This window comes from Dryas octopetala, chromosome 8 (genome assembly GCF_963921425.1).
Source record: "Dryas octopetala chromosome 8, drDryOcto1.1, whole genome shotgun sequence".
NCBI classification, from domain to species: Eukaryota; Viridiplantae; Streptophyta; class Magnoliopsida; order Rosales; family Rosaceae; genus Dryas; species Dryas octopetala.
The window spans coordinates 269,669-287,540 of NC_141373.1; the positions used below are offsets into that span (position 1 = coordinate 269,669).

At 39.5% G+C, this 17,872-nt stretch overlaps 5 protein-coding genes across 5 annotated transcripts; 2 read left to right on the forward strand and 3 right to left on the reverse strand.

Moving 5' to 3' along the window:
• LOC147275535 (Pentatricopeptide repeat (PPR) superfamily protein) lies at positions 1–1,950 on the reverse strand. The gene has a single exon (XM_086253270.1). It carries the CDS (start codon positions 1,912–1,914, stop codon positions 208–210), a length of 1,707 nt encoding a protein of 568 aa, XP_086109396.1. The 5' UTR covers positions 1,915–1,950; the 3' UTR covers positions 1–207.
• A 491-nt stretch (positions 1,951–2,441) lies between these two features.
• On the reverse strand, positions 2,442–3,924 carry LOC147275536 (large ribosomal subunit protein eL22z-like). Its single transcript, XM_086254336.1, has 3 exons — positions 3,786–3,924; positions 3,429–3,675; positions 2,442–2,803 (listed from the first exon to the last, which is right to left on the reverse strand). The coding sequence occupies exons 2-3, from the start codon at positions 3,656–3,658 to the stop codon at positions 2,659–2,661; spliced, it is 375 nt and encodes a 124-aa protein (XP_086110462.1). The 5' UTR covers positions 3,659–3,675; positions 3,786–3,924; the 3' UTR covers positions 2,442–2,658.
• A 107-nt stretch (positions 3,925–4,031) lies between these two features.
• ATOEP16-4 (Mitochondrial import inner membrane translocase subunit Tim17/Tim22/Tim23 family protein) lies at positions 4,032–5,880 on the forward strand. The gene is made up of 6 exons (XM_086254335.1): positions 4,032–4,217; positions 4,328–4,379; positions 4,472–4,503; positions 4,590–4,623; positions 4,711–4,778; positions 5,483–5,880. Exons 1-6 carry the CDS (start codon positions 4,146–4,148, stop codon positions 5,615–5,617), a joined length of 393 nt encoding a protein of 130 aa, XP_086110461.1. The 5' UTR covers positions 4,032–4,145; the 3' UTR covers positions 5,618–5,880.
• Positions 5,881–7,189: 1,309 nt separating this feature from the next.
• LOC147275538 (caffeoylshikimate esterase-like) lies at positions 7,190–10,978 on the forward strand. Its single transcript, XM_086255270.1, has 8 exons — positions 7,190–7,558; positions 7,693–7,783; positions 7,885–7,917; positions 9,463–9,609; positions 9,729–9,859; positions 9,959–10,096; positions 10,201–10,299; positions 10,400–10,978. Exons 1-8 carry the CDS (start codon positions 7,538–7,540, stop codon positions 10,799–10,801), a joined length of 1,062 nt encoding a protein of 353 aa, XP_086111396.1. The 5' UTR covers positions 7,190–7,537; the 3' UTR covers positions 10,802–10,978.
• Positions 10,979–11,587: 609 nt separating this feature from the next.
• On the reverse strand, positions 11,588–15,233 carry LOC147275539 (UDP-glucuronic acid decarboxylase 2-like). The gene is made up of 7 exons (XM_086255269.1): positions 14,414–15,233; positions 14,160–14,306; positions 13,542–13,621; positions 13,212–13,295; positions 13,035–13,109; positions 12,154–12,246; positions 11,588–12,063 (listed from the first exon to the last, which is right to left on the reverse strand). The coding sequence occupies exons 1-7, from the start codon at positions 15,027–15,029 to the stop codon at positions 11,845–11,847; spliced, it is 1,314 nt and encodes a 437-aa protein (XP_086111395.1). The 5' UTR covers positions 15,030–15,233; the 3' UTR covers positions 11,588–11,844.
• Positions 15,234–17,872: the final 2,639 nt, after the last annotated feature.

Below are 17,872 nucleotides of genomic sequence, written 5' to 3' on the forward strand. Positions count from 1 at the left end.
CAGCATGATTTTGACATTTCAATAATTTGACACTGCCAATTCTATAGTAATTAATGTAAGAGTCGCATCCAATCTTAGAAAGTCAAGCTTCATAAAGCAAAAGACGAACATATAAAGTCAAGTTGTTAGTGCATTAGTGCAATCCGAGTGTGGGTGCCTCCTAGGACGCAAGTCCAAACACATGTTGCACAAATCAACCTCCCCCCTTTACCAATAGTCTTTACAAGAGCACAGTCCTTCCCTAAAATGGTGAAACCGATTGCAATCTCTAATAACAATCTCCCGATCAAACTCCTTGGAAATCATCTTCATGGCATCATGACAATCATAACATATCCTAAGGTTTTTAACAATTCGAATTGGTGTACCTGGACTCGTCTTCAAAAAGCAGAAGGCAATTGCCAATTTTTCACTATGAAATGACAAAGCCAACTCCTTTCCTTCCTCATCCAGTTCAAGCAATACCTCACTTGTATTTCCCACGAAACCTTTCATCTTCAACCTCTTCATGATCTCATCGAGCATCATATATATCTCTCGAGTTTCTGGATGAGAATCATCACCCACAAAAAACTCATGAAGAACACCATCTATCTCAACCAAACTACAACCGGGGACTTTCTTGATCCCCCTTACCTCCATAAGATCTCTCACACGCCTTACTTCACTCCATCTACCCATCTTTGCATACACATTCGACAGAAGTACATATGCACCACTATTAGTGGGATCCAACTGAATTAGATTCCTCAGAGCAATCTCACTTGTTTCTATGTCCCTGTGCATCCTAGATCCACTCAGTAGAGTCCCCCACACAAGCACATCAGGCTCCATTGGCATGGATTTCACCACCTTCCATGCCTCTCCGACGAGGCCAGCTCTTCCATAAAGGTCAACCAGGCAACCATAGTGCTGGATCAAAGGCTTAATATCAAACTCCTCATCCATCCTCCTAAAATACTCCTTCCCTTCACTCACCAAACCTCCATGTACACAAGCACAGAGAACACCCACAAATGTCACAGCATTAGGCCTCACCCCAGACTTTAACATTTCAGAAAACAATTCAAGGCATTCGGTAGCATGTCCATGCATGGCCAGTCCCGATATCATTGCACTCCAAGCCATCACATCCTTAGAAGGACCCATATGATCAAAAACCCATTTTGCTCTCTCAATACTTCCACATTTGGCATACATGTCCACCAATGCAGTCCCCAGCACAACATCAAGTTCCATCCCAGATTTGTCAATATAAGCATGAACCCATTTTCCATGCTCAAGCGCACCCAATCGTCCACAAGCCAAAAGTATGCTTGACATGGTGAACTCATTAGGCCTCACACCATCCACACCCAACGTTTGCATTTCACGAAACAATGCAAGTGCTTCCTTATAACTACCACACGAGACGTACCCCTTTATCATACAACTCCAAGAAATCACATTTCTCTGTGGCATAACATCGAACACATCTCGCGCAGCATCAATCAAACCCACTTTAGAATAAGCATTTATAATCGAATTCCAAGACGGCAAATCGGGTTGCACAATGTCTTCGAAAACTTGGCGGGCAAGCAGCAAATTGCCACAAGACGAGTACATATGGATGAGAGAAGTTTGGACAAATGGGTCGTGAAGGAACCCAAAGAGGAAGATTTGGGCATGGATTTGTTGTCCTGATTGGAGGTGAGGTAGGGAATGGAAGGACTGAAGGAGGAAAGGGAAGGTGCGGTTATCGGGTTGAACTCCATGGAAGCGCATGCGGAGGAAGATGGAGAGTGGGGAAGGGGTTGGGACTGTGGCTTGGACATGGGCTCGGATAAGAGTGTTCCAAACGAAGGATTCGGGAGTGGGATGAGAAAGATGGAGACTTGGGTGCGTGGAGGATATGAGCTTTGTAGAAGCTCGCATACTGAGTGCTGCATGGCGCCAAACTGTTCAGACCGTTTTAAAGGAGTAAGCACTCCATTGCTTGGTCGGTCTCGCGTGATTTCATTTGTGTATAAATTAATGTACAATCATGTTTTTTATTAAGGGAGCACCCAATGCTCCCGTTTAATATCATTTATCAAGTATTCTATTACGAGAATAATACATCATTACAATGAATTTTCATATATTCATTATTGCTGTACCCAAATGCGCATTGAAAGAAAATGGTGAAGCTCATTACTCATTTGCCGAGCTTCGCAAGCGTTGGAAACATTCAATCTTAACACACAAAAAAGATTAATGGAACATGAATTGACAAGCACCATATGCTTGATGACATTTGAAGTTGGCAGGTCTCAGGCACACACCAGCGTATAAACACATTGCTGACCGATGATCATTATAAGAATGCTAACCCAAAAGAGGGATAGCAAGCAAATCATCTCACTATCGCCCTTCTTCTACGATGCAGGGTTGCAGTTGGAAAATAAATTTGAGAATCAGTCTACCAAAATCAAACACCATATAATTGAACCCCTGAAAGAAAAATGTATTGCACTAACCACATAGATAATGTGATAACCAAAATTTAAATCTCAGTACAAACAGTCATGAAACAAGCCAAAAAGAGTTGATAGATCAGACAGGTAAAATATAAAAGACGGGGGCTCAAGAACAACTAAGCTTAATGGGTAATGCCTCAAAATAAGGAAAACTAATTTCTCAGTCTTCCTCCTCGCCCTCATTCTCAGCGATGTTGAAGTATCTCAATTCATAAACATTGCGGTCCTTGTTGGAAGCAATAACACGAAGCCAATCCCTCACATTGTGCTTCTTCAAGTACTTCTTAGTTAGGTATTTAAGGTACCTGAGAAACACGTATTAGGTGATTAGTAAGGTTATACACAATGAAACTGAACATGATATAAACAATAGACAACCAGCCAGCTTATCTCTAATTCAGTACCATCAGCAATAACACATAATCAAAGTTTCTAACAGCAATTATTACTGATCAAGATAAAAAGATTTCACACATTTTGTCTTGTTCTGCAATTTATATTCATGGAAAATGGGATAACCCAAAAATTATTTGCATTCTAAAGCTTAAGTCTCAAATTATTGAATAAAGCATTGCAAATTCTGCAGAATGAATCCACCATCAAAGATTTCCAACAACAGAAACACAAGAATCCTGTTACAGCACATCATCTCTGTAGAAATTTTACGTAATATGAAGGCTACACACAAAAGGAACTGAGCATGATACTAATCAAAATATAAAAAGCCTAACATCACCAATAACACATTATCAAAGTTTCTAACTGCAATCATAGGTCCTGGTATAACGAAACCCAAGTAGGAAAATCAATCTTTTTATGCATACAATAGCTAGAAAGCCATATCCAAATCACTGGGTTCTACTAATAATATCAGATCTGTAAAAGAGGATAAGCTAAAATAGTATTTGCAAATAATGGAAGTGAGAGTACCGCTTGGAGAAGTTGGAGTCAGAGGTGACGGTGATCTTGTTCTTTTCACGAGTGACGGTAACAGAGTCACCGAGAGCACCGGCTTTACCGCCGACCTTGATGCGCTCCTGAAGGAATTTTTCCAGTGAGGCGATTTCCATGATCTTATCCTCCACCGGCTTCCCGCAGTCTATCACGAACGAAGCTCCCTTCTTCTTCCCCTTCGTCCCTGCCGCCGCCGCACGACTCATCTTCGCTTCTCTCTCTTCTGCGACCGATTCAAACACAAATCAATCAAACCTCTCTCTCTCTCTCTTCGTCACACACACACACACACACACTAACCACACACGCACAGAGATTGAGGGTGATACTCACCTTAGGTCTTCAAAGAGAGTTTGGAGCTGCGTCTGTCACTGCGATTTAGGGTTTGCCTTCAGCCCCCAGCTATACAATAAAAGAAGCTAGGGTTTTGGTTCGGTGGGTTCGCGGGTTTTTTATCTTCTTTTTTTGTACGGGCCAAAGGCCCATCACAAAAACGAACTACGGGCCTGAATACCTCTGCCCATTCCTTTTTAAGGAATATGTTACGGCATCGTTTCAACACAACGTGTGTTACTTTATTTTGGGCTCGGACTGGAACATTGGGATATTGGATTACGTGTCTATCAGATACGGCGGCGTTTTGCTGTCTGAGTCTGTTAAATTTTCTGTTGGAGAGCGGGACGGAAGTGAGAGATGGAGGGAGATCCCTACGACGTCGTCCCGTGCTCTTCCGTCGCCGTTGATTCCATCCTCCGCATCGGAACGGTAACTCTCTCCACTCCAAACTTAATTCATAATTCTATTCTAATTTCTATTTCTCCAAATTTCCAAAACCCTTCTTACAGCCCAAAGAATTATATTGAATCTCGTTTCAGGCTGGTGCAATTTGGGGTTTATGTTCCGGTCCCCACGATGCTCGTAAACAAGGTAAATTTCAAAACTTTCTGTATTTTTTTTTATCAGAAAAGGGTAGAACTAATATTGCTTTCTTTTTTCTTTTTCTTTTTTTTTTAATGTAGGCTTAACTGGAGTGGCTCAAGCCGCTTTTGTGGTATCAATTCTTTCATAGATAATAAGTTGGTCTTTTGTTGTTAATGAACTCTTGAGTGATACATTTTGTTTTGGTACCATGAGCAGGCGAGGTCGGCTACCAGGTTTGGCTTTCAATATGGTAAACTCAGCTGTATATATCTGATTTTTATTTTTTTTCTGAGCTCCGTATTTGGCTGAATTGACACTTTGAATATTTGGGTTGTAGGACTTGTTGCTGGTATTTGTAATTTTACTCACTGTGGGCTTCAAAGATATCGGGGGAAGAATGATTTGGTTAGTGAGGCTCCCATATTATGCATCAACATTATCTTTCAAATTTGTATATTCTGAGTTCTGGGAAGAAACCCAATTTGTAAATCTTGTACTTGTACTTCTTTCTGATATAAATCTCTTCCAAAAACTTGTGCTTTCAGATAATTAAACGTGATATGAAACATATGATGTCCAAACATCAATAATCCTTCTTTTGGTTATTCATCAAATATGGAGCATTTGTTAATGTTCGAACAAAGCGATATGGAGTCGTCTCTGGTAATTTGTGCAACATAATCTAGCTTGCATTGCTAAAAAAACCCTTGCAATCCAGTGTTTTGTGTCCTGACATGGTTTTTGCTGCTGCACTAACATATTCCTAGGCAACACCAGAGCCAAATTCCAACCTTCACGCTGTTATTCCACTTCATATATAGAAAAGGGAGGGGTTTTACTTTGTGAGACAATTTGTTGATCTTAGCTGCACCTGGTTTTGTATCTTCATTGGGTCTCTAATGAGTTAATTTTAATTTTTTTAATCTGAATGACATGACCAGCAGACTTTTGAATCTTGAAAGCTTAAATGGTCATATCTCTTGAAATGGTAGCTCAATTTTTTTATATGATTGCACATTTATTACAGGTTACTTCATATGCTTGCATATTTAGGACAACAATAACCTTAAGAATAATATGTTTGTTTGCTTTTTTCTTCCTTCTGGCAGCTGAATGGTCTAGTTTCTGGTGCTGTAGCAGGGGGAGCCATTGCTGCTCTGACACGAAGCTGGACACAGGTGATTCCTATGGTTTTTATCGCTTCTGCCTTCAAAGTTGCTACTGACCATGCTAGAACAGTTTGAAGTACCGCTTGTTCGAAGACTGTGGCAGAGCAAGGTTGTTCTCTCCATTCGTCTTATCCTTATTTGCTTACATCCTTCTTCTTATCGAACCATTAGTCTGTGTAGCTGTTATTAAATTTGGCTAAGCAAAGAAGTAAACTATGTTGTGTCTGTAGATTTGGTATTTATGGTCAGCGACTGTTGTATGACAATTCAATTCTTTGTATGCTATTCCAAATAAAAGAAAAAGGAAGAAGAGCAGGCAAAATCTCTGTTTATGATTATTCAAAATCAACTTTGGCTGTACTGCTATGTTAAAGAACTTATATCTTCATCATTCTATAAGTCTATTTGTGCATGTATGAAAGTCAGAGCATCTAGCCATCTCAACCACATCGAATTGTAAGATTGCAGGGGCATCTCAATGTGGGAATGTGGATATTAATGCAGCAAAGTGCTACTGGACCCTGTGATAATTATGAATTAATTGGAAATTTCTTTGATCTATACGTTCAATTATGATTATTGTTGGATATATTAATCAATATCAACTTCAATATTTCAAATTTTAGGATGGACAACGATTAAATTTACAGAATGAAGCAACACTTAAAACTAAAACTAATGAAGTAATACTTAAAACCTAAGCAATTTTTTTGGGACTTTATCAAAGTTTGCCATGTGAAACTTAGCATATTAAGGTATTGTCCCTTTACAATTACTAGCTTCTAGAGTGGTAGGAGCCTAGGAGGTAAAAGAATTCATTATTGCACCTTTCAAAAGTTCAAATGGTAGATGCATATTAACTTGCTACTCAACAACTATATGAAATGACTTTTAAGATGTTGGTGCTTGGTTGGTGACAAATAAATTGCTATCGAAGCACGAAGCAATATCCCTTAAACAGATGTGCCCTATAGTGCTGCTCCCAACTATGCACCCCCATTTAAAAGAGGTTTTGTCTCCCGGCCAAAAAAATGAAATGAGGTTTTGTCTTAAAAATAATAATAATAATAATAATAATAAAATTAGTTTTTTACTTCTAAATAACATTTAGAATAAAATTATTTGAATTATCTTAACTGTTCATATGGTGTATTATTTCTCCAATAAAAATGAGACCCTTTTATATGGATCATACATAAATAAATCACACCTCTATAAAAAAGATGGTACACTAAATAATTGGTTAAGATACTCCAATAACAATACTCACCGTTTATGCAATCTTTGTAGCTTGTCATGGGTAGTGACAATGGGCAGGCACTAGAGATAAACATCAAAACGCAGTTATGATCATGTTGAATATAGAAGAGAATAACTTGCAGGGCTGCATCTCACAATAAATTGCTATCGAAGTGCAAAGAAAGACCAATAATGTGATTGCATGATTGCAACTACATAGGCAGCTGAAATAACAAAATATGTGGTCTGTCACTTGTAGTTAACGCAGCAAGAATAAAATTTAAAACCAACTCCTCAAAAAACGTTACATGGTTGGCTAAGGGCTATGAAGCCCACGAGTAGCACATCATATTATAATATATATGCATACAAATATTACAAATAATAACTTGGGCTGCGGAAACAGATAGATCACAATCTCTCTCGGAAGAACAACTTTGGTGGTGCTAGCCTATGCGGATGGGCTCACCTCATTTATTTTGTAACTTTTCAATTTAAGAACCAATCCCAAGTCCCAACCCACATAAATACATATACCACCCTCTCCATTTCCATCTCTATCTTTATCTCTGTTTTCTTTTCTTTCTCAAATTAAGTTCCCATATTCTTTCAGATTCTCTTTCTCTTCGATCACCATCTCTCGTGCCTTTGAGGTGGTGTCATTACAGATCCACAGCTTGGGATGAATACATATACGGTCAACTTGGATTTGATTTCTTAGTCATTCCCTTTTCTCTTTTGCTCCTTGGCATCAACATGGAGGGTGAATATCAAGAAGTAAGTTTAGTTTTCAACAAAACAAGTATATGCTTCCTGTTGTGTGTTTGTTATTTTTTAATGCATATTAAACATCATTTGCTTGTATGTTGATGGGGGGTTTGGTTTGCATTTTGAATGTTGAATGAGAGAAGGTTTACATAAGGAACTCAAGAGGAGTGCAGCTTTTCACTTGCAGATGGTTGCCTTTTTCCTCTCCAAAGGCCCTTGTTTTCCTTTGCCACGGTACTCTCTCTCTCTCTCTCTCTCTCTCTCTCTCTCTCTCTCTCTGAATTGTGATGGGGCATGTGTGGCTCATAAATTGGTATTCATTAATGGGGTTGCAGGGTATGGCATGGAGTGCAGCGGTTTCATGAGAGGTAATAAATATTCTTCTTAAATGACTCCTCTACTTCTACCCTTTTCATCTTGGCTAGATTTCAATTCCACTGTCTCAATTCATTGTCATCTGTTAATTCTCCAATTTTTTAACCTCAATAAGAAGTATAAAAAGGAAAATAGACATTTTAATTGTCTGGCTTGCATGCAGGTTAAACAAAAAGAAATTTCCATAAAGAAAATAATTCTTAAAAGCAATTAATACAGTCATTTGACTCATTTCCTACATTTTGCTTTGATCATATAGAGATAGTGGAAAAAAAAAAAAAACATAATGAGAAAAGCAAACTTTTTGGGTAACTTTTCCTCTCCATAAATGAAGTTTCATTTGTAGTGGAAATCTAGTAGATGCAACAACAAAATCTTATCTTGTCTACTTTTTGTTCTGCAAAAGAATATAAAACTTTCCATTCTTCTCTAAATTTTTGTTTCTAGTGCTAATATCCAAGGAAAAAAAACATAAAATTAGGCAAGACAATTACTAAAATTCTCGAAGCCAACAAATATTGTTTGCCATTTGTTTTTCCAGTGACTAGACTAGATCACTAATGAGTATATTTTTATGTGGTCACGTTATCGAATCAATCCCAAAAAATAATGCATGAGTTTCTAAACTCCATCCCAAATTCATGACTCATGTGCGATCCTACTAATTTCTCTGCGTTCCTTTGGGCTTTGAATAACTCCATTCTCCCCTTGAAAAACTCTTTACTCTCTGCCTTTGTTTACATGGCATATGAATATGATGAGGATTGAGGAGGCTACAAAACAAAGTGGATAAGATAAGATTATTCCCAAACAAATTTAGTGATATGTATAGTACTGTCTCTTTGTGTCCCATTCTAAATTATTGAAACAGTCAGATCAATCCCATGGGTTTTTCCAAGACTACTGTCCAATACCCATACTTCTGTCACGCCACTATAATCCCATCCCATTCGTATTCCCAATGTCTACTGCTGACCTTCCCATTTGTCCTTATCTTTCTCTTCATTATATATATGTATATGGGACACAACTTTTTCTTTTTCTTTTTCTTCCCAACATAATTTAATTAAGGCCATATGATAAATTACTGACACATAAAATTAAACTTTGCAAGACTCCAAAATATGTAGCAAATGAATTGCATATTCCAAATTTATCATTTTTTTTTTCTGCATGCTTGTACCCCAAGCAGCAGCAATTGTCATGTGAGAAATTCTTTTTTCTTTTTCAAAATAATTGTTGGGCCACTGACAGCAACTCTCCATGAAGATCTGAAACTGTCCTATCATGTGGACCAAGTCCGTAGGGAAAATAAAATTGGTGGTCAACTGGGTTTGGTTTGGTTTGGTTAGCAAACATATTTTGGGCTGGTAAGGTCTCTGGTGGCCCACTTTAATAATACCAAAGGCAAAGGACAACTGCTGTTAAAAACCAAAAAACAAATTATTTGATAAATTAATAATGGAGGCAAAATTTGATGCAACTGACAGTGGGGTTTACCTATTATGACCTAATTAAATGTCTTGTGGTCTTTTTAGAATGTGGGATCCGGCTAGCTAATGCCGGGTATGCAGTATTCGGAATTGATTATGAGGGCCACGGACGGTCAAGAGGGGCCAGATGCTACATTAAAAAGTTCGAAAACATTATTAATGATTGCAATGACTTCTTCAAGTCGATTTGTGGTATGTATCTAATAATTTAGGAGTTATTACTCTTATCAGATATTTGATATGTTATATGTTATATTACGACATGACAAATTATTTACTAAATTAATATAATTTTTACAATGGTATCCTAGCGGAGGAAGAGTACAGGGACAAGTGTAGGTTCTTGTATGGGGAATCTATGGGAGGGGCAGTGGCCCTATTGCTTCACAAGAAGGAACCGACTTTTTGGAATGGGGCTGTTCTTGTTGCACCTATGTGTAAGGTAAAGCATTTTCCGTACAAGTTTGATTAAGTTTGGTTGGTTTGTAGGTGAAGCTTGGTTACCAAAACTCATCTTTTTGTTCCATTCAACAACTGTTAGATATCAGAAAAGGTAAAGCCACATCCACTGGTTGTGAATGTATTAACCAAAGTGGAGGAGATTATACCCAAATGGAAGATTGTACCCACAAAAGACGTCATTGACTCAGCCTTCAAGGACCCTATAAAGCGCGAAGAGGTGACAATTAAAAGAATTTCACATTTTTCAACACTTTATCAGGAAGATGGATCATAGATTGGAATGGGGTCAATATTTCAGTGTTTAAAGGGTGTGTGTTTCAGATAAGGAGCAACAAGCTGATCTACCAAGACAAGCCAAGGCTGAAAACAGCATTGGAAATGCTCAGAACTAGCATGAGCCTTGAAGAAAGCTTACATGAGGTTGTTTGTTGCTTCCAAATGATTCAATATATTAGTGACAATGTCAAAAACTTAGACCGTTTCACTGGATTAATTAGAGTTAATGGGTTGTTTTGGGCAGGTGATGTTACCATTCTTTGTGTTGCATGGGGAGGCAGATACAGTGACAGACCCAGAAGTGAGCAGGGCATTGTATGAGAAAGCCAGCAGCACAGACAAAACCTTAAAACTGTACCCTGGAATGTGGCATGGCTTAACATCAGGAGAGCCCGATGGGAACGTTGAGATTGTCTTTGCAGACATCATAGTTTGGCTTGAAAAGCACACAAGTGATGACAACTCGGTCGTTGTGCAACCAATTCACACATTTAACAACGGCATTTTGAAATTGAACACCACAGCATCACCGGCTGAAACAAAAAACAAGCAGCAGAGGAAGCAGCAGGCGGCGCGTACACAATCACTTGGGAGCTACTTTTGTGGGTTGAAGGGACGCAGATTGCAACATCACTCGGCAATGTAGCTGGACATGTTGGATGTACATGGCTACTGTTGTGTTCTTGTGCATAATCACTTTATATTACTGCTCTTGCATTTTCCTCCAAATGTTAAATATGTCACTATGATTGCAAAAGGGAGGAAGAGGAATAAAAATCCTTTGAACCCAGAACCTTTAATATAACGTATTCCTTTAGAGCTATTTCATGAACCTACAATATTTCATTTGTCTAGAATCCACTGTAAGAGCCAATTCAAAAGTACAGAATCACTAAAATTTTGGGCTTGGTCTCCCTGGCACTTGGAGAAGGAGACTGGAGAATGCTCTAATTAAAGGAACAAATCTATTCTAAAACACATTTCATCAGTTGAACAGATTGAACCCGTCTTCACCAGATTGAGGAGAATTGGCTATAGGCTTGCAAACAGAAGTGATTTAACCCTCCTCTGAAGCTCTACTTTGAAGACATTTAACCCTGATAAGATGTGCACCATTTTATTTTTCCAAGGTTCATGGAGTATGGAGTATGAAACTAGAACATGTTCAACATGTCAATGAATATTTGATTTTTTTATTGATTGGTGATTGGTTAAATGTGTATGCTCTGGAATATATAGAATATGTTATTCTAAATCTCAGAATTTGGGATTTTTAAATCAAAGAACAGTACTTGCTTCATATCAGCATATCATTACCAATGGATCAATGATTGGGGAAGCTTCTCACAGTACATTAAGTAATATCATGAAGATGTCTAATCTAATTGCTGTTGTCTCTAATGGAGACCAATTGCATAAGAAAGAATAGAAATATGGAAAAGGAGAAAAGCGAAGGCTCGCTGTCTATTAAGCTTTAAGAGGATAACAACGAAGAAAGAACAAAGATGGACATAAAACAAATGCCAAATAGAACACATATATGCTACTGCTACTACTGCTGCCACCGTGACTCGCTGCTGTATTCTGCAGCTGTATTGTTTGGAGAGGGGAAAGATAGGAATTATCTCTCCCATTGCCATTTTGCCAGTGAGAAGTATATATGGCATGCAATGCCAACATAGGAACTGATTACATGGTTGTGGTAGAGCCAGCTTCCTTGTGGTCACCAAAGATGCGTTTCCTGAAGTCGGAAACCATAAGAGGGAGGCCCTTGCGCAGGGACACCTTTGGTTGCCAACCAAGTTGTTCTTTAGCCTTTGTGATATCAGGCTTCCTCTTGTGGGGGTCATCCTCTGTGTTGGGCCTGAACTCTATCTTTGCGTCTGGGTCGATTGTTTCTTGGACCACCTGCACCAGCAGCATACATGTAATAATAAGTAAATGTTCAACAAGGAAAGCTGCAACATTTGATTAGGGATTCCATCTCTTAATTCTTACCTTTGCAAGTTCAAGCATGGTGAATTCACCAGGGTTCCCAAGATTGAAAGGTCCCACATGCTCACCTTCCATCAGGCGCATCAGACCTTCCACCTGTTGTAATACACAAAACGGCAACAATAATAAACCAGCAAATCATACTTGCATTGGTGAAAATATATATATTTGAGAGAGCCTACCACATATTGGACAGTTATATATACTAGAACACATCACCCCCCAAATACCCAAATTGGACAATTAAGTTACTTTATAAGCTTTTCATTTCAAATACACATTGTAAAAGAAACTAGGATGATCCTGCTTTCATTTAAAAGACAGATACTCAGAAGTTTACTAGTTTAGAAGAACCAAACATTGATAGTGCAGACTGCGGACTATGCACAACAGTGACACTAAGTTGCAATTAAGAAATGTATGTTGGTGATTACTCACCATATGAAGAAATTGCCCACACAATGCATAACAGTGACTAAACTGCATATCTCAGATTTCACTTACCAGCAATTATGCACGAGAGCACATGCACAAAAGCAGTGTCAACTATACCTAATGTGCACAAATTTTAATTAATGAACCAGTTGCAATTGTTTTGTGCTATGCACATGGGAAGGAAAATATTCAATATAGTTGAAGAAAAAATCTGTTAAGTTTGAAGTTAGTCACCGATTCACTAATAACTGCCAATCACAATCTCAACCCCCCGCCCCCCAAATCTTGCATTATATCTCACTTTGCAAGATACTATGTAAACCATAAAAAGAAGCAATTTGGAATATTAAACTAATAAAGATCGAAGTACGTAGCTAAGCACCACACAACAAAGAAAACGTAAACAATACCCATTTCTTAAAATAAGGTATTAAAGCACAATGATTTACCAGATCAGAAACATATTGGAAACTCCTTGTCTGCTTCCCATCACCATAAACAGTCATAGGCTCTTTCCTCAACGCCTGCATTATTGTTGCCACCACCCCACTTATCATTAGTTAACCACTAAAATCAAACAGCTCATCGTTCCCAGCAAAAACACGAATAACATATAAACAATCTACCTGGGCAACAAAGTTACTAACAACACGACCATCATCAATGCACATTCTTGGCCCATAAGTGTTAAAAATCCTAGCAATCCTAACCTGCAACAAAATTTCAAAGTACAAACAAAATGATTAAAAAATAAAAATAAAAAATAAAAATCCCACATTTAACTTTTTAAGTGGGTCCAAATAATTGATATTGGTTCCCATACTAAATAGAAAACACACACCCACGGACTAGTACAGACTAGAGAGTTATGGGCCTTGTGGCGTTCCCCACTATATTTACCACTAATAGTAACAAAATATGATAATTAAGATTCAGTCCATAAATTTGGAGTTTACCTCAACTCCTGCTCCTCTGTGGTAGTCCATAGTCAACGTCTCTGCCGTACGCTTTCCCTCATCGTAACAGCTTCGGACACCTGTCACCCGTTCAGACAGCCAGCGAAAAGTTTGTCAGTTAACCGACCAAGACTCTGGAGTCTGGAGTCCGTCAGATCTGGACCTACTACCCTAAAACTCAGACGCCTATCGCTTTTACAAAAATGCCCTCCGCTAATCTCTGCTTTTACCGTTTTAACAAGACATGCATATTACAGTCATGGCGGAGATGGGAATACAGAAATCTCAGCCGTCGGATGATTGGACCCGTTAATCACGGGTATCTCGTTGACCGTGGAAATCCGACGGGATCTAGGAATATTGGCCACGTAGGTCCCACCACCATGGCCAACGTGGTGGCAATTAGTATCGACACTCCTTCAACTTCAAGAAAAGGACAAGACCCCCCCCTAACTCGGTTCAAATGAAAGCTATAGGATGGTCTCCGGCGCATGTCCCGCGCAAGTTAGAGTGAACGCGTATCTCGGCACTAACATGCGCCGTTTGGACAAGTAGATTCCGGACCAAATGCAATGGAATGGAATCTAAATAAAGGAGAGGAAAGAGAGAGATACTGACCGATGGGATTGACGTTGCCCCAGTAGGTCTCAACCTGAGGGTGCTGCAGAGGATCACCGTACACCTCACTGGTGCTGGTGAGCAAGAAGCGCGCTCCGACCCTCTTCGCTAGACCAAGCATGTTCAGAGTCCCCACCACATTGGTTTTGTGCATCTCGAAAATCAAAGATTAAGGCCTCCCAAAAATAATAACCAAATTCAAAACAGAAAAACTTTAAAAAAATAAAGTAATTAAAGTTTTGGGGGAAAGGATATAATGGTCTTGACGGGGTTGAACTTGTAATGGACAGGGGAGGCAGGGCAAGCGAGATGGTAGATCTGGTCGACTTCGAGGAGAAGAGGCTCAACGACGTCGTGTCGGATGAGCTCGAACCTGGGGTTCCCAAAATGGTGCATTACGTTCTCTTTGTTGCCTGTGAAGAAATTGTCCACCACGATCACGCTGTCGCCTCGCTCCATCAGACGGTCCACCAGGTGCGACCCGACGAACCCGGCCCCGCCCGTCACCACGATCCGGAGCCCCTTTCGCTTCAGCCCCAGCGGCACCTTCCCACCCGAATTCCACTTGTTCATAGCGACCCGGCGCTCGTAAACGGGTCTGTGCGACAAATGAGTCGACTCGAAGTCGTACGTAACGAACTCGTTCGAGATCGGGATGTTGGAGCGGCTGTACGGGGCGCGTGAGGACGGGAGGAGGGTGAACCCGATAGTGGCTATAGCAATGCCGATGAGGACGAAAACTAGGCGTTGTTCTCGGAGCAAGTACCCAATCGGACGGGTCACGGAGGCCCATGGCTTTGGCGGTTTGGGTGAGTACGTGTCGGCCACGGTTTGGGTCTCGTGCCCTCTGAAAATCAGCTCCGAACCCATTGCTTTAACTTCTTCGAGGATCAACCGTTTTGTTTTGATTCCAAAACAGAGTCGGAGTGTGGTTGAGACTGTGAGTGATTGTATAACAAAGAGGGTGAGTGAGTTAGACGAGTTGAACTCGCCGGCTACTCGCTCTCTGGAGCGTGGTGATGGTGGTGGTGGTGGTGGTGCGGACTCAGTAGTCAGTACTGGTCTGGTCTTATACGCTTGTGTGTGTTGTGGTATTTAAGCTGTGAGGGCGTGCCAAATAGGGTCTCGCTGTGAAGGTTATTACAGAATCGCCCTTCTTCTCTTCGCATTTGAAAAGTAAACGGTTGTCATGTGGTGTGATTCAAAATTTCCAATATTTGGTGATTTAATTTTGATTAATAAATTAACTAATTTTAATTAATTAGTTGGGATCGTCGTTACTCAGTACTCACTTGCCTGGGGCGGTGCATACCTTTTTTTTTGGCCAATGGGCGGTGCATACCTTCTTAACATACGGTACATACCTTAATTTCTCTGTTTTTTTTGGGCAAAACATACCTTAATTTCTCAGTTGGCTATTTTGACTTAGTGGGCTATTTGTATTAAGGTCAAATTAAATCAAATTCCTCGTGGGCTTGATTGAATGTGCTAGGCTGCGTCCAATGAGCCCAAGAATTACACAGCAAACAAACAAAATTTTCTGAAGTAAAACCAAAATCACAGATGGTATATAAGGCAGAACCCAAAAAAAAAAAAGATGGTATATAAGGTAGTATCAATTATTTAAGGAAGTACGAGGTACTAGCAAGCCATATAATTACAGGCACCTGTCCACACATGTAGCAGCACATGTAGCACCTGTCCATAAAAATTCACTGATGTTATTTCTCTTGTTGCAGCTTTAAATATGGACGTATCAAGTTTTGGACACTGTTTTCAGATTTTTAGCCGGGACCCTTTAATTACCAAAATCTCCAAAATTAATAACAGTAGATGGTGATTTGGGGTTGTTTTAGAGTATTACCATTTCCAGTTAATTCCTTGGCGAAAATTTCTACAATCTAAGTTTTACACCAAAAAAGTTTGTGTTGAACTAACTTCTTACATACAACGGTTATATATTTAAATTAATAATATATATATCTACATTTAATTGATGTATATGTTGTTTTTATAATCAGAGAGCTCACATGTTAGTTTACTTATTGTATATAACGGTTATATATCTAAATTAATAAAATATGTATATTTAACGGATGTATCATGTATATGTCGTTTTTCAATTAGCATTCACATGTCGATTACGTAATTAGTTAGTGTGAGAAGTGTGCTGTGTTTGTGTACACATGTTTTATACAAAAATTTATGGTGTGGTTGACAACAGCACCAAAGTGTACGTGTGCACGGCTACTGTTGCTCTCAATCCCATGTATTAGAAGATTCATAAATCGATCAGAAAGGGGAAGGGCATATTTGCTACTATAGAAATAGAACCTCCAAACCCTTTTTCTTTTCCTTTTCTTTTATAGTTTTCCAAATCTATAGGACCTTTAGATGCAATTAAAAACACGTAATCGATATGCATTGCATCATTGCATGTGACCATTACTATATTTCAATTCAATTGCACAATTTCCCGCTTCTAAAAATCAAATAAAAAAGGTATGTATGTTCATTTTTCCCTCTTATGCACACGTTACATGTAGTTATGTACAAATTAAATTCAACATTGGCTTTGTGAAGAGTGCAATTTGAAGCCCTATACCCAATTTTATCCCCCCCCCCCCCCAGCTTAATTTGTACATAAATGCTATTAGAAGTATCATTTTCCATATAGAATAGGTTTAATGTACGTAGACAATAGACAAGTCGTCCATGAGAATCATAAATGAGGGCTATGTTGGTGTGAGTCAACACGTGTGATTATTGTGTAATTATTAGAATTAATTAGGTGATTTATTAATTCCTGTATTTTAGTTATAGGCCCATGTATATAAACCACATTTTGTGGTTTTATTCAATTAAGCAGAAATCATATTGAAAACCCTAAACCTAGACTTTTTCTGTTCATGGTATCAGAGCATGGTTCTATGAACTGGGCTTTTTTTTACTTGATTTCTAGGTTTAGTTTTATTTACCTATCCTACTGGTTTTGGAAGAATTTTTTCCAGAAAAATTCTATTATTCTACCTAGTTGTTGATTGTTCCTTTCCGCTGCAAAACCTGCCACCGTCGTTGGCTCTCTGTTCACTGACGTCGCTCGCTGCATACATCTGCTGCCTGCCTCTGCTGCATCTGCCGCTCCAAGTCGATCTCCGGTCGTCGTTCCTCTGCCGCCGGCGACTCCGATCTCGCGTCCATCTCTCCGATCTCGCATCTACCCAGCCTCTCGGTCCAGTTGGTCTTGCTGTGCGACGGTCTGAGTGAAGGCGGTGCGACCTACCTGTGTGGGTGCCTTTTCTCGCCGAGCCCAGCCACGCTCCTAGAGCCCAGCCCGTCCGCCTACCTGTGCGCGCCGACCCCTCCAGAAACGCCGACCACTTCCCGAGCGTCGTCTGCTCACTGGTGCGCCGATCTCTCACTCGCCGTGACGCCGTTCGCAGTGACCCCCATTGCTTACTGGTCTGGGTGCGCCGCTGTGACGCCGAGTCCTTGCTGATCTGTGCTCTTTCTTTCCTTCGTTGCCAGATTGAACCAAGGACTTATTGGACTTTGATTGTTACACAAAACCAACATACCACAAGGGACCGGTACATCATTTTTTTTTTCCTTTCCTTATTTCATATTTAACCTTAAAAAAAAAAAAAAAAAAAAAAAAAAAAAAAAAAAAAAAAAAAAAAAAGGAAGGAAGGAAATTTTTAGATACTCAAGAT

Excerpts from the sequence above, each read along its gene's own strand:
- LOC147275535 (XM_086253270.1), bottom strand. The coding sequence starts at position 1,914 with ATGCGAGCTTCTACAAAGCTCATATCCTCCACGCACCCAAGTCTCCAT.
- LOC147275536 (XM_086254336.1), bottom strand. The coding sequence starts at position 3,658 with ATGAGTCGTGCGGCGGCGGCAGGGACGAAGGGGAAGAAGAAGGGAGCT. Across the intron at positions 2,804-3,428 it reads GACTCCAACTTCTCCAAGCG|GTACCTTAAATACCTAACTA; the intron begins GTACTCTCACTT and ends CGTGTTTCTCAG.
- ATOEP16-4 (XM_086254335.1), top strand. The coding sequence starts at position 4,146 with ATGGAGGGAGATCCCTACGACGTCGTCCCGTGCTCTTCCGTCGCCGTT. Across the intron at positions 4,380-4,471 it reads CCACGATGCTCGTAAACAAG|GCTTAACTGGAGTGGCTCAA; the intron begins GTAAATTTCAAA and ends TTTTTAATGTAG. Across the intron at positions 4,624-4,710 it reads CAGGTTTGGCTTTCAATATG|GACTTGTTGCTGGTATTTGT; the intron begins GTAAACTCAGCT and ends TTTGGGTTGTAG.
- LOC147275538 (XM_086255270.1), top strand. The coding sequence starts at position 7,538 with ATGGAGGGTGAATATCAAGAA. Across the intron at positions 9,610-9,728 it reads CTTCTTCAAGTCGATTTGTG|CGGAGGAAGAGTACAGGGAC; the intron begins GTATGTATCTAA and ends ATGGTATCCTAG. Across the intron at positions 10,097-10,200 it reads ACCCTATAAAGCGCGAAGAG|ATAAGGAGCAACAAGCTGAT; the intron begins GTGACAATTAAA and ends TGTGTGTTTCAG.
- LOC147275539 (XM_086255269.1), bottom strand. The coding sequence starts at position 15,029 with ATGGGTTCGGAGCTGATTTTCAGAGGGCACGAGACCCAAACCGTGGCC. Across the intron at positions 13,296-13,541 it reads ACAGAGGAGCAGGAGTTGAG|GTTAGGATTGCTAGGATTTT; the intron begins GTAAACTCCAAA and ends ATTTTGTTGCAG. Across the intron at positions 12,064-12,153 it reads CCATGCTTGAACTTGCAAAG|GTGGTCCAAGAAACAATCGA; the intron begins GTAAGAATTAAG and ends CTGCTGGTGCAG.